The following is a 25,326-nucleotide window of genomic DNA, read 5'->3' on the forward strand; positions in this document are numbered from 1 at the left end:
AAGGTAGTGCCAGGGCAGCGCATTATGGGAAAGAAAGCAGGGAAGGTGGCACTTGGGTAGTTTCCAGTTTTAGGCTATAATGGGTGCTGCTGCTGCTTTGAACATTCTAGTACAAGTCTTTTGACGACATCCGTACGCATTTCTATTGGGTATGTACCTAAGAGTGGTATTACTGAATAGTCGTATTTTTTATTTCAAAATTATTTTCGTAACATTTTTTAAATACAAAATGTCTAAAGAAAAAAATTACTGGTCAACCCTCCCCATTTCCTGAGTTCACCAAATATATCCCTATTTTTCCTGTTAGATAAACATAAAAAAGTAGGACCGTAAGTTTTTCACTGAAAATATATATTGAAAACATTCCTCAGGTTCTGACTTGAGCTCACCCTTATGAAGGATTGCATATATTCTGTAGTATGGCTTTTTAATAAGTTGTTCATTCTCTCCTATGTTGCTGAATATTTATAGAACTTAACATCTCAAAAGTGATTTCAGTGCTTTAAAAGTTTCATAACAGTCTCTATAACTCAAGGCAAAAAATTGGAAAGAAAAACAGAAACTCTAGGGGAACTAGAAATAGGGAAGGATAAAAGATTTAAAATTGAACTAGTAACGTGGAGTCTGAAACAGAGAAAGAAAGGATAGAACCAGCTGAAATTTGGGGAGGTATAGAAAGAAAACAAAAGGCTTAAGGGGAAAAAAAGAAGAACACGAAGAAGAGGAGAAAACTTAAACAATACAGGAAATTTGTAATTTGAGCAGTTTTCTACATCAAGCTGCTGTTTTGTTGAAGAGTGATTCTAGGACTGCCTTCCTCAGTCCATATTCATCTATTTTGTTCATCTATCCATCAAGTGGACATTATGGAGCACCTGCTTATGGCCACATGAAGTGGAGAATCTAAAGAAAAATAAAACACAGTACTTGACTTATGCTTGGGGAGTTGTAATGAAACCCTGAAGTAATCCGGATGTGACACTCTATCCCCTTTATCACGGAATCCACATTCCTGTGGGAGGTCCAGACTGGATACTGTTTTGTGGTCCAGGAAAAAGATTTTTTAATGGTCTCTTCCCAGGGACAGTTTGGTCTGGGGACACCTTCTCTTTATAGGTACCCAGAGAACAGGGGCCAGAGTGCTGATGGGCTGGGATACAGGAGAATGTACAGAGGCCGCACAAATCTTTGGGGGCATTGGGGACAACCATAAAAAGGAACCAGAGGTTTCCTCCCAGGCTCTAAAGTTGACTCACAAAGCTAGATGAGCAGATACCCATTCCAGATAGAACCTCATCAGGCATAAAGCCAGGGCCTGGCTCAAAGTCAAGCGCTAGATCCCACTCTTACTTGATTAAAATGAGTTATAACTAGGAACAAAGTTTATGAATCCACACACAGGGAGAATTCATATTTATAGAGTGGTGGTCACTACCAGCTGTATGAACAAGGATATTTTATCTCTTTTTAGTTGATTAAATGTATCTATGTTATCACAAAATAATACATATTACATATTAAACTTAATACATATTATTCAACTTATTACATAATACATATTAAACTTCAATGAGGTGTATGAAGAAAAAAATACTTTCCTGTCTGACGTAACTGATCCGAATAGCTTGACGTATGTTTTTCACATAATTTTTGAGTTTATATACGTATGTAAAATATTTTTCAAGTTTTTCATACAAAAATGCAAACTCTCCATTTTACCACCATGTTAAATGTTTATTAAAAACATGAATATCAACATAACCTAACTAATGGCAAATATGTAGCGATTTTACTTATTCTAATAAGTATTTGCATTATATATTATTTTACATAAAGACCTGTCATAATTTATCAACCACTCCCTTGTTGGTAAATAGTCTCAGGGATTTATTTTTCAACAAATTGCCCCACTGCACACCCCCGGCGGGCCCCAGTGTCACCATCGTAGATTTGGGGCCGCATCTTCCACAGAAACTGACACAAAGCGGGGCCTGACGTGGGAGGGGTGAGGAGAGGTGGCTCCACCCCCCCGCCGTGACCGCCAATCAGCTTCCAGGACGGCCTCCGCGCCTCCTCTGCACCACAGCTCGCCTACCCCCACATATCTCCCAGCACCGTCGCCACCAATTTTCAAGTCCCCAGGCTGTCTATCCCTTCTAGTCACATCTCTGCAGAGGAGTCCTTACCCTTCCGAATTAGCCGGGTGTGGACACTGCTGGACAACCGGTGAGTCTTATCTAATGATGGTCTCTGAAACCGGACCAGGCCGGGCGCACCAATCAAGTCCACAGTCCCTGGTGGGAGAGGGAGGGACCGGGCCCGGGTCTGGGGGAGCTCGGGAGAGGGGGCGCCTGCGGGGCGGTGAAGTGGTCGGGTTTGGGGCCTGAGACCGACTGGGCCAAAGGACGCAGATGTCTAGATGTCTTTCAAAGAGGATTCCCTGCGTTTTCTCCATGTCTGGTTTCTGCTGTTTTTCTACCGCTGTGTCTCTTAATTATTGTGTGCTGCATTTCTTCTCCAGGAACCTAACCATCAGGAGTCTAGTATATTCCTGTCCTTTTAAAACGTTTTTCATGATGACATATTTCAAAGCTACAGATCCTTGCAGAAAATAATATAACAGATTTATCAGATGCTGACATTTTATCACCTGTGCTTCACCCGTGTGTGTGTGTGTGTGTGTCCCTAAGAAACAAAACCTGACAGTTAAAACCTTTTCCCCACCAAATCTCATGCCCACATCCTGAGAGGTAAGTCAGGTGGTATCCTTCCTGTGTATATTTTTGGGTTTTTTAATTTTTTATTTTTATGTAAGCAATATATATGCGTTTTTGTTTAGCATTTTAAAATTGTTTATGAAACTCAGTATTTGGGGGTTTTAACTCATGGTGCTATGAGTCTTGGCATTTCATACCGAAAAAGGACTTAGCAAGCACGTCCGCAGCCGTCCTTGATTAGCTGAGAACACTGAGCCCTGGAGGCGAGAAAGGACCTACTCGTTGTCACTCAAGTGGTCCCTGAAGGGACAGGATCCTGAATCCAGGTGGTTCATATCTGTTCCTGGTGTTTCTTCTATGTAAGCCCTGCCACTGAGCTCACCGACCCCCAGCCCCCTATTGATTATTGTTCACATGAGTCAATTTGAGGAAAGAGGGTTGAAGTATGACTTGGGTTTGAACCAAAACCCTAGTCAGGATTGAAAGGTACGCATTTTCCTGAAACACGAAATATTGATTCTTAGGACGACCTGAATATTTATGGTACTTAACAAGCACGCATACAGTCTTACTCTCTGCCAGACATTGATCTAAGAACTTTACAAGTATTCACTTAACCTGATTTAAACCTTACGATAAATCTGTAATGTAGGGACTCATTTCATCATCCCCATTTTACCGATAATAAAACTGAGGCAAAGAGGAATTAAGTAACATGCTCAGAGTCACTCAGCCCATATAGAGTAGCCCTGAGATCTGAGCCCAGGCCATCTGGTGACTGTCTGGGTTCCTAACCATCGAACTACCCATTTCGCATACGAGAACTAGCACGTGACCCAGGTGAAATCACCACACACAGTAGGAACTTGCAATTCACAGAGGGTTAGGAACGACTGTCAACTAATAATTGGATAGGGCTTCAGAAAAGAAATAGGATTTGAAATGTACCTTGAAGAATACATTTTAGCTACCTATTCTTTATTTGAAACATATTATTTTTTTACAAGAATAACATCTAGAAGAGTGCACACAATGTAGACCTCTATAAAAGTTGCCCTGGACTGTTCTTCAGGTTCAACAGTATTCACAGGTAGAGCTGTATCCTTCCCTTCAGCCACCATACTACAAATATACACAGGGCTGTTTTTTATTATTTAAAAAAATGAAAGCATATTCAAGAGCGTCTAGTTTTTATAAGGTGCATTCCTACAACTGAATGGAGAGCTAAGCTCTTCAGAAGAATTGGATGATATTCCACAGGATGTGTCCTAGCGTTTGCTCAGCCTTTTCCATATTAGTGAATAGTGGGAGAACTTTATGTCTTTAATAAAACGGCCAGCCCCTCTGCCAGGATGGGGGCCCGCCGCGGTGCCAAGCCAAGAGGGCCGGCGACACAAAGAAGCGCTGTCCCCTGCCAAGCGCCGCCTCCTCGGCTCGATCCCGCCCGGGAGGAAGTGGGGGGGAGGAGACTGCTCAGGAACCCTCCTCTCCTGCTCCTTCTCTCCTGGCTCCTCGCTCGTCTCCCTCCTCTCCCCATTCCTCGCTCGTCTCGGGGTGCTGCTTGCAGGGAAGCCGCTTCTCTGCCAGACTGTGCGTCCATTCTGCACGCAGCCCTGCTCCCTCCAGCTGCCCCCTTGTCAGTTGCAGGCAACCAGGTGAGTGGCCCTCTCGGAAAGCTCCGCAGGCAGAAAAAGGGCTGGTGGCGGTGCATCGGCCCCGGGTCTGGGGGAGGGCGGTGCCGCAGGCCGAGGGGACGTCGAGGGGGGCGCGGGCAGACCTGCAGGAACTGGCTCCGCAGGGCTGGGGGTGCCCAAACCGGGGATAGAATCCCTCCCTGTTAGTGTCGCGGTCCTGTTAGTGACTGTTCTGCGCTCTCAGGCTCTGCGTCGCGCCTGCCGCAGGGCTCTGACATCTGATGTTTGTTTGCCTGCTTTGTGTCGTCGAGTTACGCTCAGACCTGACCTAGAGGAACAGCATCTAATCCGCAGTTTTAGCGGATGAGAATAGCGTGACTCAGGGAGGAGACAGGGCTGGCTCAGAGTCACACAGGTGGCTGGTGACCGAGCATCACTTCTGTCCTACTGCCCTTTGATCTGTGCAAACACAGTTTCTGGGACCGAGATCCCTCGTCCACTTGCAGTGGCCCCTGGAGACTGATGTGTGTGGAAGAGGGGCCAGTGGCCCATCCCAGACCCTGTGCCAGCGGCCAGGAGACTTGCCTGCCAACCCCAGCTTTTCCGCTATGCTCCCCTCCTCCCCCTGCTGCGCCCAACTCCACTATCTCCGCCCCCCTTCACTCCTCCTCTGACGTCACCGACTTGCTCTTTGTGGACTGGCCCTGGGCCTGGAGAGGAAAGTCTTGCCTGGGTGAGGGTCTGGGAGAGGAAAGCGGGGAGAGGGATCCCACACCAGAAGGTGGAACGTCCTTTCTGTCTCCAACACTGTCCATTTATAGAACGCCCTCTGAGGCAGGGGGATCCACAGCTAGCTGTGAGGAGGCAGCACCGGGATTTTTTAAGAAAAACAAAACAGGTCTTCTCACTCCTGGGCTAGTGGTCCTCCATTTTGCTCTTCTCCTGGGAGTTACGCAGTGAGAAGTGTGCAAAGATGAGTGGGAGAAAGACAGCCACAGGAGAACTGATGAATTAAGCAGGGAGTGTAGTAGGATCAGAATAGAAAACGCAAAGTTCTGAATCATGCTGACGTTTTTGGGGGAGTGGGGGAGGGATTGATTGGGGAGAGCTACAAACGACCTTCAAAGATAATAGCAATGGTCTCTTTTTTAAGCTGGGTGGTTGGTATGTAGGAGTCTGTTTAATTTTTTTAAATTGTCTTATTATTATTTTACCATTTATATCCTTCCACGCGCATTACATATTCTTTTACATGTGTGAATTAAACCATTTTTAAGTGAAAATCAACTAAGATTGAGCTGGGAACATCTCAGACAGAATGCAAAAGGAGTTGAACCCGCCCTAATTCTGGCTTAGGAGAAGTTGATGGATATTGGAAAAGGTATCGGACATGTAAGGAAAAAGAAACAGAGTTCATGGAAGAAGATGGCATGAAGAAGAGAAGACCTACAGAATTGGATGGCTGTGATAGTCCTTTTTCAAGGCCAAGGTAGTCAAGAATACATCCTAGGTTGGCTCTTACACCCACACCTGTATCCATCATTGAATCATCCATCCAGAGTATCTGTTCATGCTCCTGGGAAATCCAAAAAAAAACAAAACTTGTTCCTCTGACCTCAGGCACTTACCCTACTTTGGGATTTGAAAGCAAACCATAATGCAGGATGTGGTGCAATGTGCAAGACAGGCCCACTGCCCTCCTTCCCTTTCATATACATCTGAAAGGGAAACCCCTGGTTAGGTGACATGGTGCCACTTGGTGGCTGGGGTAGGGGATTTGTAAAGCTCTCTTCCTGAGTTGCAGGTTGTGCCTAGGGTACCTTCGGCTTTAGAGGGGCCTTGTGTTCCAGAAAGTTGGTGGACCTCGGGGAGAGAAAGCAAGACCCATGGAAGGAGAACCAAAGATGAAGAACTTCGGGAGAGAAATAAGAGGGATTTCTCCAGGCTGTGTCTGACTGAGCTCACGAAGCTAGGAGGGCAAACGTGGATTCAGGCACAAAGAGGAAGCATTTGGTTCAAAAGTCAAGTGTCTGTCAACTAAAATTTATATATATATATCATCATGGGGTGTAAAGTACCCAATAGGGAACAGAATATAGTCAATAGTACTATAACAGCTGTGTACAATGTCAGAGGGGTAGTAGACTTGTTGGGGTGATCGCTTTGTGAGAGGGGTAAATGTCTAATCATTATGTTGTTCTGTACACTTGAAAACTCATAATAATTAAAACACAAAAACCGTTAAGTGTCAGAGTCACCCATAGCTGGTTACAGTGGGAACAGAACTAGCTGCAAAGTTCAACCTATTGATGGGCAAATGCACAACCAATTGGGAAGGAAGACATTTTAGGAGGAACGAGACAGGATCATTCAGGAGGAATGACACCTGATCAGTCGAATCACTTACATACTCAGGCATTGACTGTGTGTTGACTTGATTGAATTGCGTGTGCTATTTTTAATTGTACTAATAACAATTGAAAGGATGCAGACATATAGAGAGAAAGAATACTGTTCACCTCTTCCCTTCCTTACGCATCAATGTTAGCATGTTGAAATGTGGCCTCCATGGATTTGCTATATATACAAGATCCTGGCACTTTACAGGCTTATCTATTCCTGGCACTTAAGAACATGGACTCCAGGACTAGATGTCCTGGGGTTGAATGCTGGATCTGCCACTACCACCTATGTGGTCTTGAACAAGTAACAAATTCTCTAGCCATCAGGTTTTTTGTTTTGTCTGTGTATTTCTGCCCACCTATAAGATGGGGAGGGTGGCAGTACAGACCTTATCGGCTTATTGTCAGGATGAAATGATTTATGTAAAGCACTTAAAATAATGCCCGGAAGCTGGTAAGTACTGTATTGTCATGACTACTATTGAAATTACTAGTCCTGCTGCCCTTATCATCTTCACCCATACAAAAATGGGTTTGTGTCCTACAGATTATAGTGATTTGAAATTTTCACTTTAGATATATCTAGACCATTCTTCTAGGTAGAGGCAAAATAGGTTTAAAGCATCCTTTGTCATAGCTCTGTGATGTCCTACAATGCCGATTATCATACTTGACTCAAACATTCTCCCTCTCAAATATCTTGACACGTACACAGCATTGGTATCAGACGAAGGCTGACACGACAGCTGCACTCACAGTGCAAGAAAGGGAGCAACTGGCAGAGAAAAGGGGAGCTCAGGCGTTCCCAGCCAAACCCCACTCACTTTGGGCCACCAGTGTGGCCCAGAGGAAAGATAGAAGAGGGGACCCATCAGGAAAAACCCTCCTTTCTCCCTGGTTCCCTACTTTTCAAATCTCCAAGTCACCTGCCCTTTGTCACTTGACAGATATTCCTTCTCTCATGAGCTAGCTCAGAGTACAACTAGAGAGACAAACATGTGAGTTCCCGGCTCTGGGTGTGTTTGGAGTACTAACACCAGCGGTGACATAGGCCCAAAGAGAAGGGGTCCGATGGGCAGTTCTTTCCAGGGTGTGTATGGGTGGCTGGCTGGGGCTGTGCCCCAGGGTTTTATGTTGGGTACAGTGGGTTACGGGGGCAGGATATGTGGATAATGGGTGTACCTTTGGATTACAGATCCTGTACCCACAGGAGTAAAAAATGGTTCTAGGAAACATTCCTTGTCATTTATCTATCTCCGTTTCCAGGTGGTCATTTATCCTTCTCCATCTGTCATTTGTGTGGCAGTAAGCATCCTTGTATGTGTGTCTTTCATACTGCTGCTCTCATTTCTGTGAGAAAGCTTATTAGAAGAAGGATCGCTGAGTTGCCACTGTCAGATGGCTGTCAGGTTCTCAGTCCTTCTCGCAGATGTGATCATGTCCCCAAAGCCTTTTTGAACAGTGGACATTGTTAGCTGCCTTTGTCTTCTTCACCTCTTCCTCCTCCTCCTCCTTTTCCTCTTTCTTCTTCCTCACCACCTTCTTTTTTTGACAATGTTATGGGCAACATACATTATACTTTCATTTGCCTCATTAGTGCGATTGAGCATATTTTCATAAACCAATCAGCCATTTAAACGTCCTCTTCTGTGAATATCTTCTCTGAGAAGGATAGAATTTCAATAACTAGAAAGATGTGGGAGAGGGAGCAGGAAGGAAAGAGAATGGGAAGAGAATCCGGAGTGAAAGCAGGGCATGTCCAGGGATGCCAAGTGTTCCAGGAGCTGCAGGGAGGTTGGGTGGCAGGAGATACAGCTGGAAAAGTAAGAAGCAGACAGTTCTGAAGGTCTCCCACCCCAAGCCGAGCTCTCAGGTTCTCCCCTGTGGGCCAAGGTGATGTCTAGGGCTCGCTTCTAGGAAATAACACCACCATTGGTGGCTTTAGAAGAATAGAGGCGAGAAGAGATAGTGGTGACTGAGAAACTGGATCAGTGTAGTCAAGAAATGAGCTACTGAACTAGGTTAATGGCAGTGTGATTGGAAACCTCGAACAACAACATTAACAGGACTTGGGGCCAGCTGGATATGGAGCAGGAGGGAGAAGGGACACAATTGTGACTGTATAGTTTGCTGTCCTGGTTATTTGTGGACACCAGGAGAAGCAGGCAAGGGACAAGCTCTTAGTAACCAATTGTGTTGGGTTGTATCTTCTCAGTAGTAGTTTTCTGAGGTGTAGGCGACCCTCTTTAACAAGTAGGGACATCCAGCTTTTGTAGTTTCCCTATGAGGAGCTAGTTTGGAAGGAAAAGGATAAATGTCAGTCTTTAGTTTTAGAGACTGCTACCAATTGGAGAGTGTGCTCTTTCAGTGGGGCTTGGAGTTTATTCGTTACATCAGGGCCTTTTCATCTGTGGCCTTGAGAAGGCATGGTACCTATGCCAAGGACTTTTCCAAGGGCACTAGAAATACCTGAGAACTAAACATATTAATAATCGGTATTAACGTACATATTGGCTGTACACTACGAAAACTATGAAATCAGAACCAGTAAATGTTTAATCCAGTGTTTGTAAAATCTAACATTGGGTTAGGTTTTTCGTTTACTTTATAAGAATTCTCTATTACGCATACTTAAATATTTTACTCTTAAGCAAATAATTATAAGCAAATACACATATGTATGTATATGTATGTGTGTGTATATGCATATATATATATATATATATATATATATATACACGCATATACATATATATAATAAATGTAATCCTCAGAACAGCCTTACGTGGCAGATACTGTCATCCTAACTTAATAAATGAGGAAACTAAATCTGAGATGGGTTACCCAATCTCACAGTCGGTAACAGCAAAGCTGAGATTCAGACCCAGACAGCCTAACCCCAGAGCCGAGAGTAATCGCTTTGCCATCTGACCTTGAGAGTGAGCACAAGGAAATAGAAAAGAGGTTAAAGGGCCAAAGGTAGAAACACAAGGATTTTCAGAAGAGGTAAGGGAAGGCTAGGAAGTACATGGCTCAAGAGGTGACCCATGATGACGTTGGCTCGGGCCATAAGGCTAGAGGTAGTGAGAGGCTCAGGGACCAGGAGCAAAGCATTGCCCAGAGCCACCGAGTGGAGTGGTCGGTGAGGATGGCAAGCCCTGGATGTCCCAAGTATGAAAACACATCTGTCCGTGGGGGAGCTGTTTCAGTAAAGTGCATATAGCAGAGGTCAGACTATAGAGCATCCGTAAGTGGGGAGCTTGTGGTGAAGGAGCAGAGGATTTCTGTGAATACAAATCCTTTCTCCACTGTGTTCAGGTGCAAGGAAGAATCTGCCATAATTTCATAACTTACCTTCTGCCTTTGAGACCTGGATTCAAGCCACAGAGGGCTTCAGCTTTCCTCTTACCTAATAACTTATGACTATGACCAAAAATCCTTCTCTGAAGACCCAGACTTTTCAGACTGGAATTCTGGTTCCCCAAGCTGGGATTAATAAGATCAATGTGTGAGCTGAGTGGGTGGGGTAAAGTGGGGCTGAGGGAACGGCATGTTGCACCACTGTGGTACTTTCCAGGGGCTGCCGTAACGAATTACCACAAACTCAGTGGCTCAAAACAACAGAATTTTATGCTCTCACAGTTCTAGAGGCACCGAAGTTTGAAATGTAGGTGTTGGCAAGATTGGTTCTTTCTGGAAGTTCTGAAGGAGAATCCGCTCCAGGCTTCTCTCCTAGCTCCTGGGTTTGCCAGCAATCTTTGGCGTTCCTTGGCTTGTAGACACATTTCTCTAGTCTCTGCCTCCATCTTCTCATGGCATTCTCCTCCAGGTATCTGTGTCTGTGTCCAAATTTCCTCTTCCTATAAGGACACCGGTCATTCGGTTAGGGCGCCCTCAAATCCAGTATGACCTCATTTTAATTTGATGACATCCGCAAAGACCCTACTTCCAAAAACGGTCACAGTCACGGGGGTTAGGACTGAAGCATATCTCTTTGGGGACACAATTCTGCCCCCATTCTTCACTTCTCTTTGTTTCCTTCGGTGATGGGAAAGCATCGAGCCCTTTCAGCTTGACCAGGAGAGTTTAAGAGGACAGGGTGTCTCCTGGATTGGAGACACTGCCACCCCTGGTGAGTCCTTTCACAATGTCAGTCTCATCTGAGTTATGTGAAGAATCACACCAGCTAGCGGAGGAATGAACTACTTGGCTTGTTTGTTTGTTTGTTTGTTTGTCTGTTTGTTTATTCGTTTGAGCCATTCTTCACCAAGCTGAGTCTTTGCTTTCCTCTTTGCAGAAGTCAATCCAGCCATGGCAACTCCCTCTGCTGCCTTCGAGGCCCTTATGAACGGAGTGACAAGCTGGGATGTCCCCGAAGATGCCATCCCCTGTGAACTCCTTCTTATTGGAGAGGCCTCCTTCCCAGTGATGGTGAATGACATGGGCCAGGTCCTCATTGCTGCGTCCTCCTATGGCCGAGGCCGCCTGGTGGTGCTGTCCCATGAGGACTATTTGGTGGAAGCCCAGCTCACTCCCTTTCTCCTTAATGCAGTGGGTTGGCTTTGCTCTTCCCCTGGGGCTCCCATTGGTGTACACCCATCCCTGGCACCTCTGGCCAAAATCCTCGAGGGCTCTGGGGTGGAGGCGAAGATTGAGCCCGAAGTGAAAGACTCCCTGGGGGTTTACTGTATCGATGCCTACAACGAAACCCTGACTGAAAAGTTGGTCAAGTTTATGAAACGCGGAGGGGGCCTGCTCATTGGAGGCCAAGCCTGGGACTGGGCCAACCAGGGCGATGACGAAAGGGTTCTGTTCACGTTCCCTGGGAACCTCGTGACCAGCGTGGCCGGCGTGTACTTCACTGACAACAAAGGAGACACTAGTTTCTTTAAAGTGTCTAAGAAGATGCCCAAGATTCCAGTCTTAGTTAGGTGAGTGCATTACCCCAACGGGGAGTTGGTCCCAGGTTCAAAAGCTGACACCGTTCTTCTCTTCAGGTTACTCCCAGGCTAACAGAAGAGAATTTGGCACTCAGATATGGATTCACGTAAATCACCCAGAGTTTTAAAACAACCTGAAGTACAGGTGGGGCAGGGTCTCTGTTGCTGCTGCCTTCTCAGACCAGGTCACTTAGTTTTGAGGGGACAAACTTAGTGATCGTTATGCCCTCAGAGTCTAGCTTACTGAAATACATTGCTGAATCCCACAGTTGGCATGACTAATCCAGGAAGGTTTGCCTGAGAAGGTTGCTTGCAACTGAAATGTGAGGGAAAGAGAAACAACCATGAGGGACCCCATAAGACAAAGTCTAGAGAGCCCTGGGAAAGATTTTGAAATGTCCAGCTAGATGGGATTAGGATGGCAGTAAGAACTAGAGCCTTCAGAAGCTGAAATAGCAGAAAACCTCTTTTCTATGCACAAGTTATCTATGCGAAATCTAGGAGGAGTTAGGAGCAGCTTTCATCTTGGGGGGCAAACGACCCGATGGTGGAGAATGAAGGAGGCAGGTGATGGATGCAGAGACAGCGACACTGAAAGTCTCAGAGCACTGCCCAGCTGTTCTATTCGCATTGAGCTCCTGCACCTCATACAGTGCTGAACGTAGAGCAGGTAAGTAGGTGCTCAGTAAACATTTATTGGATGGATGAATGAGAGAGATTAGAAGCTGGAAGTCCCAGGAGTAGAAAAAGTACCACAGGCCACACCTTATATTGTACATGAAAACTCTCAGCATCCTTGGAGCAAAGAGCGGTGGTATTTCTGACCAATGGAAGCAGAGTAAGGTAGGATTGGGGGAGGTGTGCACACCAGGGATAGTAGAGAGGCATAGGGAATGACTGGTGGCCTCTCCTTGGCATGGAACTCCTGGAACACCCACAGCTCCATTCTCACATGTGCAATGAGGAGAAACACGGCTATTCAGAGGCATAGTGATTGATCAAGCTGATCAAACTTCAGTTTATCAATGATCTTCATCCCAAGGAATAGGAAGGTAAGACTTGGCCGTAATTCTATTTCTTAACATCCTAATCCCCCTTAGTTGCCTTCAAAGATGTTTTTCTCTACCAAAGACTTAATAAGGGAAGAATATAGAATCCATTGTGGAGAATATGGGTTATTAGTATTGATTATTTACTCGGTAAGACTGCATCACAACTCTTGACTCTCTGTTTATACAGGGAGGTATATCGTAGCATTACTCTCATGTTAGCTGGATAACTTTTTGACTTGTGGGTGGATTGAAGATGCCAATAGTGATTTTCCTGAGCTAATTGGCTGAGATGAAGTAAGAAAATAGTAAAAGGTGCAAGAGGGTGTGTGTGTGTGTGTGTGTCTGAGAGACAGAGAGAGAGAGAGAGGAAATACTGATCAAATGCATAGGTTGAGATTAATATGGAAAAATAGAAAACAAAAACCTTTTCTTCTTACTCTATAGTTTTCTTAATATTAGCTCTCAAGTACACAATACTGAAAGGTAAACGTTGAGCTATTTTTCTCCCACCTGGTGTTGTGGGAGAAAAACTATATATATTTGTCAAAATTCATTAATTGTATGCCTAAATCGAGTTAACTTTTCTTTATGTAAATTAAACTTTTATGTAAATTAAACCTTTAAAAATAGGTTCTTTTCATAGAATTTTTAAAAATAAAGAGATAATCAGGTTATAATCAGACTCATGTATAAGGATATGCAATCCAGCGTTATTTATACTAGGGAAGAGTAGGATGGTTAAATAAATTACAGAATTATTAACCAACCAATAAAAATATTATGTTTCTAAGAATATTTAAGGACGTGGGAAAAAATCTTTTGGGGGTCACTATTAAACGAAATAAAGGAGAATACTAACCTCTTGTTCAATGTTCCCAATTTTGCTCAAAAAATAGTTATGTATAGAAAATATTACATTAGAAAAAGGCCAAAATATCATTAATGGATAGATCTCTGGAATGTGGAATAATGGTAGATGATTTTTACTTCTAAACTTTTATTTTCCAAATTTTCTATCAAATTTTGTTAATAAGGCATATATTTCATTACCTCACTTCCCATGCAACAACATTAAAAGACAAGAAAAATATTCAAAAGTCACATTAAAGATGTACATCTGTATAACACACAAACACTTTTTATTTTCTAAACGGAAAATATAAAACAAAATTCTGTAATAATTTATTTTTCTCCCTTTCCTTTCTAATATCTCTGACATACATACACATATATATATGTGTATATGTGTGTGTCGTGGATATATATATATACACACACACATATATACATACATACAATATAATATATATACATACATATTATGTTGTACGTATGTGTGTATGGTATTATGTATAATATATGGTATGTATGTATATATGTGTGTGTATGTGTATGGCATTGCCAATACTTTTGAATTATTCTTCATGGGATACTCTTTTAAACGACTTTTTATATGTTGCTGTATCTCTTATATTTTTTTAGTTTCATTTTTAAAAACTAAAATTAAACCCTACATCCACAATCCAACTCTTTTCATCTTTGCATATTATTTTCCGCACTCATTCCTAATGATGCATTGGCATCATCTTAGTATACATGCTATTTTGAATTCTGCTGATAACCATTCTTCATCCTATGTAATTATATTTGATTCACTTTATGCAAATGCCGTGTGTGTGCCCAATTTATTGAATCCTTGCCTACCGTTGAGCTTTCGGATCTTTCTCTCTTCCTGTTGGAATATGTAATACTGTACAAAATAACTTCAAAGCATTTTAGAAATATTAGACAATACAAGACATCAAAATGCTTCTATTAGAATTCAAGAAGGAAGCTTATTTCCATCACAGACAGAGTGAGGTTTAGATTGAAAGCCCCTATGGATTTAGTTACTCTGCCAAAGTGTCCTGTTATTTATTTTTAAACCCTCATTTAAACATGAGTGTGAATTAACCTTTAACCTTTCATCTAATTACTTGCACATTTCTTACTATATTAAACTCTGAACACGATCTTGGGATCCTCTTAACCTTCTAAAAGAGTATCCACTGGTCTTAAAGATGAATCAAATTTTTATCAGAAGAAGATACTACACTTATGATCGGCAAAATAAAACCGCAAGTAAATAAAACCAGGTGATCAACTTTTAGCCCGGTGAGAATACCCACAGATATCAGGACACAAGCCTTGTAGACGTGGCCCTACCTTCCCACCCGGAAAGTATCATGATCTGCGTTCAGAACACTAGCCTCCATGTCCAAAGCCACTTGTCGTCTGTTCCCTGAGCAGTGACTCGTCCTCTCCCATCAGCTTTCTCCTCAGTGGCCCCTCCAGCTCTGAAGGGCAGTGGCTGTTGTACTTTATGTATAGAACTGATCCCACCTTCTTTCCATTAACTATTTCATATGGACAAATCCTGGGCCTACTGTCATAAACTACTCACAGCCCCATTGCAGGACTCTGGATTCTAGTAAAAGATCTCATATATCCCGGAAAAAGCACAGACTTTAGGGAAGGCAGACTTGAGACTTTAGTAAGTTTAGTAAGTCGGGCTTGCTCTAAAACCCTGGGCCATAGCAACCACTCTAAGCCTCATTTCTAAAACTGGTTGAGTAAGGACGCCTTTCTCGGTGGTTGTGAGGAATAAATGAAGAAACATACTTAAGAGTACCTAAAACACTTCAATTATTTTGACATCCGGTCTTCACGCTATGGTATGTAAGCGTATGATGTCATGAATAAATCACTCCCAACCATTGAAAATGACCTAGCATCTGTCATTCTACTGCTTTGTTCTCAATCATGTATGTTCCAGTTGTATAAGGTATTAACATTTTAACTGATGTTTTCCTAGTTCCTCCACCAAACCGAGAGCATCATTATAATCAAATGACACCAACTGACATTTTACCCTCTTTAGACATTTAACAAAACAAGTCCTAGAGACTGAATTGGCGCTATCAGTAAAAGATTTGATGCAGATTAAATATATCACTTAACAAGCAAGGTTTGTTTTAGGAAAATCAACCAAGAGAGCTTATCTACTCTGTCTTTAGGATAAGAAGGCCCTTGTCTCATTTTAACCCAAATCTCAAGCTTCTGTTAAAATTCTAACTCTATGTTTGTTCATTCATCGTCGTTTAGCCAGCATTCTATATGAGTACATTCTATATTCTAAGAAATAGACAGTATTTCTTACTTCAAGAGAATGATTTCCAAAGATCTGGGACTTAGGACCCAGAAACATCTGCAATCACCAGACCTGGGAGAAATCGCAAAAAACAAATAACTGTTGTAGGAAGAGGGCTGTGCTAACATGTTTCAGTAGAACATGGAACCCAGGGTCTACCCCCTATAACTGTGCAGTGTGACCTTGGCATGTCCTTTCACCTCTCTTTTTCCCTTTAGGTGAAAAGTGTTGGAGTAGAAGGTCCTTGTCCCTATTTTAGCTTTTACTCCATTGACAGTCTTCAGTGATGCCTTTTTGCTCAAAGTCATCAAAAATGCATAGAAAAGACTGGTGTACCAGTGGTCATGCTCTAAAATATCCAAATGCTCCAAACACTTTAGCCTGACAACACCCCTGTTAAACCTGAATTGACAAACATTATAAATAGATGTGATATATCCCCTTCGTCTTGAAAAATGCTGAAGGGATGTTATACACAAACGGGTCTTTTTTAAATTCCAGATTATTAAGATTTCAGAATTTTGAAAGTTTAGTGCCTACTTGAAATTAGCTCAAATGAAACAAGAAAACTGCCCAATTACTGAAAAGAAACATTAGTATGATTCCTCATGTAGTTTGGAAAATAAAAATATCTGAGCAGATATTAATAAGCTTCTTTATAACAAGGATCCACAAATCCATGGAGGTCACTGCCAGTTAGTTACATGTTAGGAAGACATAAAATGCTAACTATAGATCTTACCTTTAGGATCATGGCTGGTGTACTAGAGCAAGTGTCCTTTCCTAACTCGTACTCTGCCTCTTACTACATTCTTAGCCATGTATAGTAAAATTGTATTAACTGCTTCTCACAAAATAAACTAGAAGTTTTTAGAGAGTGAATGCAAGTGGGATGATGTGCCATCATAGAAGAGAAATTGCTACATCTCATCTTTTGATGAACACTCCTTTCTTCAACTTCAAAATACACACTTTGTAGAGAAAAAAAAATGAAATAATCCAGAAGTATACAAAGTAGAAAGTGAAAGAGCTTCATCCCCCACCGGAGGCTCCCTCTGCCTCCTGCTAATTCCATTCTTCTCTAACAGTTTAGACTGTGTCTTTTCTGACTTTACTTTCTTGTGTATGTATTGGGGTTGGGGTGAGAGAGCTGAAACAGTAGAAAGGGAGACAGACAGATCTGCAACTTGATTTCTCACTGAATATATCTTGGACATTTTTCCATATGCATGAAAAAAGGTGTGCGTCACCCTTTGGAATGGCCATGTAGCGTTTCACAGCTGAATGGTTCTATAAGTCATCTAACCATTCATCTATTAGTGCACATTAAGGTTATTTTCTAATTTTTCTCTTATAAATCACGATACAATGAATATGTTTTCACTAAAAGCCATAGGCTTGATATACACCTATTTATTTTAAATACTTGGCAGTTTTCTGTTAGAAACATTTTGGAAATCTTCAAACATGTATGAAACTAGAACACAGAACAACGAACATGCATGTAGCCATCACCCAGGTGCCACAGTTAGCAACTCCTGGCTAACTGGTATCAACTCTATATCCCACCCATTCTCTCCTCCTTCCAGTTTGTTTTGAAGCAAGTCCCTTTCATTGCATTATGTATCCATAAAATTGTATATCTCTAAAAGATAAACACTCATTTTTAAATATAAGCACAATACTGTTAACACATTTTTTAAATAGCATTTTTTTCTGACCAATAAAATATCAATAACAATACCATTTTTTGAGAACATTCTGTAAGTATCTCTATTTTGTATATATCTTTATACTTATCCCTTAGATCAACTTGATTAGTCATATTTTTTATGAATTACTTAATTTTCATATACTTGATCTAAAAGGGATCTCTACAACAATTGCTTCATACCCCCACTGAGATTTTGGAACTGAATTTGTCATTTACTTTATATATTTCAAAGCTATAGTTTGGATTTCTAAAAAGTTATGAATTTTTTATGATTTGTACATGTTTATCAGCATAAAATATCCTTTCTTGCAACTAATCTATTTCACCTTGAACTCTATTTTGTCTAATATTGTAATTATTCCTATTTTATTTTATTTTTGCTGTTGTCGTTGATCCCTTTTAAAAAGATTCGACTTTTAAAACAGATTTATCTCGTAGCATCAATCTGATTTCCTAAAAGAGATCCTCTGTCACAAAGGCAAAACTCACATAACTGAGAAAACTGATGTGTGTTCTAGTTACTATCATCTTGCTCAGTGTTTTCTGTTACACTTTCCTGTTGCTTCTTTTTAAATGTTTTGCTCAATTGGTTGTTTCTTTTCCCCTTCTCACTGTTCTGAAATTACAGATAGTTTTTCTGTTCTTTCAAAGGTATCTTTAATTTTTTTCCCAGCTCTTCATTAAGAATTTTTCATGCTTATGGGAAGGTTGCAATAATAACATAAAGATAACCATGCCCCTCCCCTCGGTTCACCAGGTGGTTAGGTTTTGTCGCATGTACCATATAAACACACAAAGACAGACTATTTTGCCTAACCATTAACGAGTAACCTATAGACATCATGACACTTCACACCTAAATACTTCATCATGTATCTCCTAAAGACAAGGCCATTCTCCCACACAACCACGACACAGTTACCTCACTCAAACAATGTTGTATTGACACAATACTATTATCTAATGTCCATATTCAGATATCTCCAATTGTCCTAACAATGTTTTTTAAAAATATATAGGATTCAACCAAAATAGTTCCCAGCTTTTACCTGTAGGGACATTAGCATTTTTGAAGCATCCAGCCCAGTTGTTTTATGGAATACCCTTGAGTTTGGATTTGTCTAATTGTTTCCTCGTGATTATACTCCTTTCAAACATTTTTGGCAAGAATACTGCATACGTGACATTGTATTCATCACAATGTATCAAATTGGGAGGACATGAAATCAGTTTGTCTGTTATTGGCAATGTTTGAATTGGTCATTTAGTTAAATTGGAGTTTGCCAGATTTTCCTATTTGTAATCGTGCCTTTTCCCCTTTCAAACTAATTTAATATACGGTGTGACAATTTGAGACTATTCATATCCTGTCCAGCAACAACCCTTCACTCAGTGGTTTTATGATCTTGATGATGTGTCACAGTCAATATTTACAAAAATGGTTACTTCTACCACTTAGGTAGTTCCTGTGCTCCTTTCTTAAAGATTCATGTCAAGCATCACCTCCTCCAGAAACTGCCCCCCCACCTCCTATTCTAATATAGATGCTCTCCTCTGTGCTTCCATAGCAACCTGACACTCTAGGACATACCCCAGCGGAGTTTAGGTTTCTCCCAGAATTGGCTACATCCTTCTGTTAAGAGAAGCTTTCCCTCCCCACCTTCACAACATTTATTGCTGGTTTTGTGATTGTTTTCAAATTTTGTTTGTCTTAATATCACTCTGTACACATAGACCTTTTTTAAAAGACAGAACAAAAATCAAATGTGTTATATAATTCATTTATAGTTGGTATTTTTTTGACGGTCCAATGGTCCCAAATTTAGCAAATAAAAGCCCCACTGAGCTGACTCCTGAGTCTTTTGACATACCATCAGTTTTTAATACTTCATTTCTGGCACAACAAGAAATTGCAGGCTTACCTTGTCCTTTTCCAGTCCAAAACCTGGACTCCGTGATTTCTTCAAGGAATCTTAGTTCCTTTTAGTGGTGAATGGTATTGGAAACCAAGCTCTAGGTGTGCTCATTGCTGTTGGAGTCTCATCTTCTCCAGACCCCTACGAAGACAGAATCAGGGCATATGTATCTGTTAATCATAAGGCCCTAATTTTAATCCAGAACCACAAGATTCTTCTTCTCCTTCACTCATCCCATGTTTCTACCTTCCTTCTCTTATAGTGAGAATATTGGTTTCCAGCAACTTCAATATGTACTCATTTGCTCAGTCCTACAGTGCACACAAAATAACTTCATGATTACTATTCCCATGCTATTACCAACAGCAAACTTACTAAGATAAAGATTTTTTTTTGTAGTTTTTCTGATGTTCTCAGAATATATTGCATGGAGCATAACAAGGCTAAATACTCTGTTCAAAAATTATTTGGATTGTTCTTTTTAATTTGGTCCTATTTTTGTTTAATGTGAGTTTTCCCACATATTTTTTAATCTAATTTTAATTTTTGAACGTGTAAACTATTAGCATGTCTAATAGTTTACGGCAGACTACATTCTCTTTAAGTGCACATGAGAAGCTCATGAAGCAAAACTGTATGTTGGGCCATAAAATGTCTCAATGAGATTAAAAGGATTGAAATCATACAGTATGTTCTGATCGGATCGCAATGGTGTTAAATTGGAAATCAGTAACAAACATATCAGGAATATCTAAATATTTGTAAGTTAAAAACCACAAATACTCTATAAGTAAAGAAGAAATTACACAAGAAATTAGAAAATATTTTGAACTGAATATAAATGAAAACACAACATGTCAAAATTTGTGGAATGCAGTTCAAGCAGTGCTTAAAGAGAAATTAAATGTTTTTATTAGAAAAGTGAAAAGTTTAAACATAATGGCCTAAGTTTCCACATCAAGAAGCTAAAAAAAGGAAAGTCAAATTAAACCCAAAACATGTGGAAGGAATAAGAAGATAATAAAGATGAGAGCAGAAATCAATGCAATAGGAAATAGAGAAAACAACAAAACCAAGAGCTGGTTAGTCAAAAAAGAAAAAAAGTGATAAATCTCTAGGTATACTGATTATGACAATAAGAAACCTAACACAAATTATAAATTCCAAGAATGGAATGAGGGACATTAATACAGATCCTACAAACATTAAAATAATAATAAGGGAACAACAATTTTATGCCAGTAAATTTGACAATTTATATAAAGTGGATAATCTTCCTGACAGACAAAAACTACTAAAATTGGCACAAGAAGAAACAGAAAATATATGTTAAATGAGTTGAATTGTAATTGAAATTATTTCAATACTAAATGCGATGTGGTAGCCTGATTGCATTCTGGAAAACATTAGTGGGAAAACTGGTGAAATTTGTATAAAGTCTGGAGATTAGTTAATAGTATTTTACCAATGTTAACTGCTTAGTTTTAACAAATGTACTATGATTATATAACATGTTAACATTAGGGAAACTGGGTGAAGCATATATAGGAACTCTCTGTACTATTTTGACAACTTTTATATTTTTATTTTAAAATAAAAATTTTATTTAAAATCAACAACAATGCAAAAAAACCTACCTAAAAAAAAAACCCACACAAAATAAAACAAAACAAAACAAAAAAAATCCTCCAGGCCCAAATAACATCACTGATGAATTTTATCTAACACTCAAGGAACAAATAATACTAACCCTATATGAACTCTTCCAGAAAATAGGAGAGGAGGAAAATTTTTGCAACTTGATTTATTAAACCAGTATTTTTCTGGTACCAGAACCAGAGAAAGACAAGAAGGACAGAGAAAGAAAGACAAGAAAGACAAGAAAACTACAGAACAATATCCCTCATGAACAAAGACGCAAAAATTCTTATTAAAATATTGTAAATAAAATATAGCAATATATAACAAGGATAATACCTCATGACCAAGTAGGATTTATGTTAGGAAAGCATGGCAGCTTTAACATTCAAGTATCAAATAAATTCACCATATTAACAGAATGCATGAGAAAACCATGTAATTCAAAACATGCCCACACACACACAAAAAAAAAATTGGCAAAATTCAATACCCAATCATGATAAAATTTCAGCAAACTAGAAATAAAAAGGAACTTCCTCAATGTGATAAGAGTCATCTTTGAAGAACCTGTAAGTAAGCACATACTTAATGGTGAAATACCCAAAATTAAGAACCAGGCAAAAAGAATACCTGCTCTCATTGCTTTTATTCAACATTGCACTAAAGGTCCTAGCCAGGGCAATAAGCCAAATAAAAGAGGGCATAGAGATTAAAAGTTAAGAAGTAAACCTATGTTTATTTGCAGAAAACATGATCATCTATGTAAAAAAAATTGTTAATGTCCAAAAACCTACTATAATAAATAGGACCCAAAATCATTAAATACTAGCAGATAAGTTTAACAAAACATGTTACAAGACCTCTATGCCGAAAACTACAAAACATTACTGAGAGAGATTAAATAAAACCTAGAGAATTGGAGAAACACACCATGTTGATGGATCAAAACACTCAATATTTTTAAGATGTCAGTTTTTCCCCAAATGACAAGTAGATTCAATGCAATCCCAAATGAAGTTCAAATTGATTCTAAAATTATATGCAAATGAAGGGAACTAACATAACCTAATTTCAAGACTTACTAAAAAGCTAAAGTAATCAAGTAATCAAAACACTGTGATTTTGGCATAAGGGTAGACATACAAATGAATGAAACAGACTAGATAGTTCAGAAATAGAGCCACAGATTTATGCTCAGTTATTTTGGGGCAAAGATGCCAAGGTAGTTCAATGAGGAAAAGAGAAACTTTTCAACAGATGGTTCTGGAACCCTTATGGAAAAAAAGTGAATCTTGAAAAGTATCCCACTCCATTCAAAACAAATAATTAAAAATAGATCTAGACTTACATGCAGAAGCTAAAATTCAAAAACTTCTAAATGAATAAGTAGGAGAAAATATCTGTGACTATGGGGTAGGCAAAGATTGCCTAGATAGGTTACAAAAAGTACACGAGTCGTAAGAGGAAAGATTAATACATTGAGCATCAAAAAAAGATTTCAGTAACTTCTGCAGCTCAATAGAAAATATTAAGAAAACAAAAAGGCAAGCCACACACTAGAAATATTATTGGCAGTACTTATATCTGACAATAGACGTGCATTCAGAATTCTTATACTCATATCTCAAGAAGAGAAACAATAGTAAAAAAGGAGGGGGCAAAATATTTTAGCACACTTTACAGAAGATGACGTAGGAAAAAGATTCTCAACATCATTGGTCATCAGAGAAATGCAAATTAAAATCACAATTAGATACCCTACACCCCCACTAGAATGGCTAAAAGTAAAAAGACTCACAAACCAAGTGTTGACAAGAATGTGGAGCAAACTGGAACTCTAATACGTTTCTGTTGTGAATGTAAACTAATACAACCACTGTGGAAAACAGTTTGGCAATATCTTATAAAGTGAAACCCACACTTATACCACTCAACCATTTCATCCCTAACTATTTATCCTAAAGAAATGAAAACATGTCCATGCTAAAATTTGTACGTGAATGTTCGTGGCAGCAAGTCCCACGCTGGAAGCTACCCAAATGATCATTAACGGATGGATAAACACAACGTGATGTAGCCACACAGTGGTATATACCACAGAGCAATAAAAGGAGATGAATTACTGGTAGGCCCAACATCATGGATGGCTCTCAAAAAACTATTCTGGGGCATCCAGATGGCTCAGTTGGTTAGAGCGTGAACTCTGAACAACACGGTTGCTGGTTCGATTCCCACTTGGTCGAGTGAGCTGTGCCCGCCACAACTAGATTGAAGACAATGAGCTGCTGCTGAGCTGCCTCAGGGGCAGCTGGATGACTCAGTTGGTTAGAGCACGAACTCTCAACAAGGTTGCCGGTTCAATTCCCTCATGGGATGGTGGGCTGCGCCCCCCGCCACTAAAGATTGAAAACAGTAACTGGACTTGGTACTGAGCTGCACCCTCCACAACTAGATTGATGGACAGTGACTTGCAGCTGATTGGCCCTGGAGAAACACACTGTTCCCCAACATTCCCCAATAAAATCGGAATAATGCTTTCATCTTAAAACAAACAAACAGAACAAAAACAAAAACAAAAAAACAGAAAAAAAACTATTCTAAGTGAAAGAAACCAAGCACGAGAGTACATATTTTATTATATTTATATGAAACTTTAGAAAAGGCAAATCTAATTTGTACTGAAAAGAAGCACATCAGTAGTTGCCTGAGGGCTCAATCAACTGCAAAGGGGCAAAAGGTAGCTTCTCATGGTGATGAAAATGATATATTTTTATTGTGATTATACAAGTGTATAAATGTAGCAAAAATGCATCATGATGTGCACTTTAAGTAGGTGAATTTTATCATGTGTCAGTGAAGTTGATTTTTTAAAATTGACATGTTTAACATAATACTGAAGGAGAATAAAGTTGGAGGACGGACACTACCAGACTTAAAGACTTACTGCAAAGCTACAACAATCAAAAGAGCGTGGTATTGGTGAAAGAACAAAGAGACCAATTAAACAGAATAGAGAGCCCAGAAATACACCCACATCGGAGCCTTTCCGTTGTGATCACAAAATACGGTGACTGCTGCTGCCAAGTGCCATCCAATGGAAAGGCAGGGATCTTCAATATGGGAAACAGCACGGCCAACCTTAGTAACAGTGTGTGACAAGTATCAACTTGTTCGGTGCAGTCAATCAAGTGTAAGCTACGGTTGAGAGAAGGTGTCTTTTAAAGTGTGGTGCAAATCATGCTCCATCATGACTATGTTCCATGTCACACATCGCTTCTGATACACAGCAATTTCTGTCAAATAAAAACATTATGGTGTGTCCTCATCCACCTTATTCACTAGATCTGGCATTGTGCAACTTCTGGCTCTTCCCCAAAGTCAAAATGATTCAGGACATCAAAGCAGCCATGACAGCGCAACTAAAGACACTCACAAAAGAGGACTTCCAGAACTGCTTCAGAAAGTGGCAAGAACGATGGGATAAGTGTGTTTGAAGTGAGGGGGAAAATTTTGAGGGTGATTAATGGCAATGTGTCTTTCACTGTAATAAATTTTTTTTTATTTAAACATTCACCGTATTGTTTTATCACACCTCGTAAATGTAGTGAACTGATCTTTGACAAAGAAACAAAGACAATACAATGGAGCAAAGGTAGTCTTTTCGTCAAGTGGTACTGGAACAACTGAGCATCCAGCATGCAAAAAAAAATGAATCTAGATGCAGATCCTACACCCTTTACAAAAATCAACTCAAAATGGATCACAGACCTAAATGGAAACCACAAAACTATAATAAAATTTCTAGAAGATAACAGGAGAAAACCTAGATGGCCTTGACTATGCCTATGAGTTTATAGACGCAACACCAAAGGCACAATCCGTAATCAACAGGCTGGACTTCATTAAAATTACAACCTCTGCTCAGCAAAAGACAGTGTCAGGAGTATGAGAAAGCAATTGGGAGAAAATATTTGCAAAAGACACATCTAATAGAGGATTATTATCCAAAGTATATGAAGAACTCTTAAAACTCAACAGTGAGAACACAATCTGATTTAAAAATGGTCCAAAGACCTTAACAGACCCTGCACCAGAGAAGATGTACAGATGGCACGTAAGA

The 25,326-nt window shown here is 40.2% G+C and overlaps 1 protein-coding gene across 6 annotated transcripts in view; it reads left to right on the forward strand.

Annotated features, from left to right (window-relative positions):
* Positions 1-25,326, forward strand: part of TCAF1 (TRPM8 channel associated factor 1) — a 46,578-nt gene that overhangs the window by 9,888 nt on the left and 11,364 nt on the right. For 3 of the 6 annotated variants that reach the window (XM_033099275.1, XM_033099273.1, XM_033099270.1), the window contains exons 1-2: positions 4,247-4,372; positions 11,051-11,684. In XM_033099275.1, coding sequence (XP_032955166.1) covers positions 11,065-11,684 — 620 coding nt within the window. In that variant the 5' untranslated portion in view covers positions 4,247-4,372; positions 11,051-11,064. Of the gene's footprint in view, positions 1-2,081; positions 2,227-4,246; positions 4,373-11,050; positions 11,685-25,326 lie in introns of those variants that run through there. The other 3 variants (XM_033099274.1, XM_033099271.1, XM_033099272.1) reach the window with 2 other exon arrangements.

Source organism: Rhinolophus ferrumequinum, chromosome 26 (assembly GCF_004115265.2).
Source record: "Rhinolophus ferrumequinum isolate MPI-CBG mRhiFer1 chromosome 26, mRhiFer1_v1.p, whole genome shotgun sequence".
Classification (NCBI taxonomy): Eukaryota; Metazoa; Chordata; class Mammalia; order Chiroptera; family Rhinolophidae; genus Rhinolophus; species Rhinolophus ferrumequinum.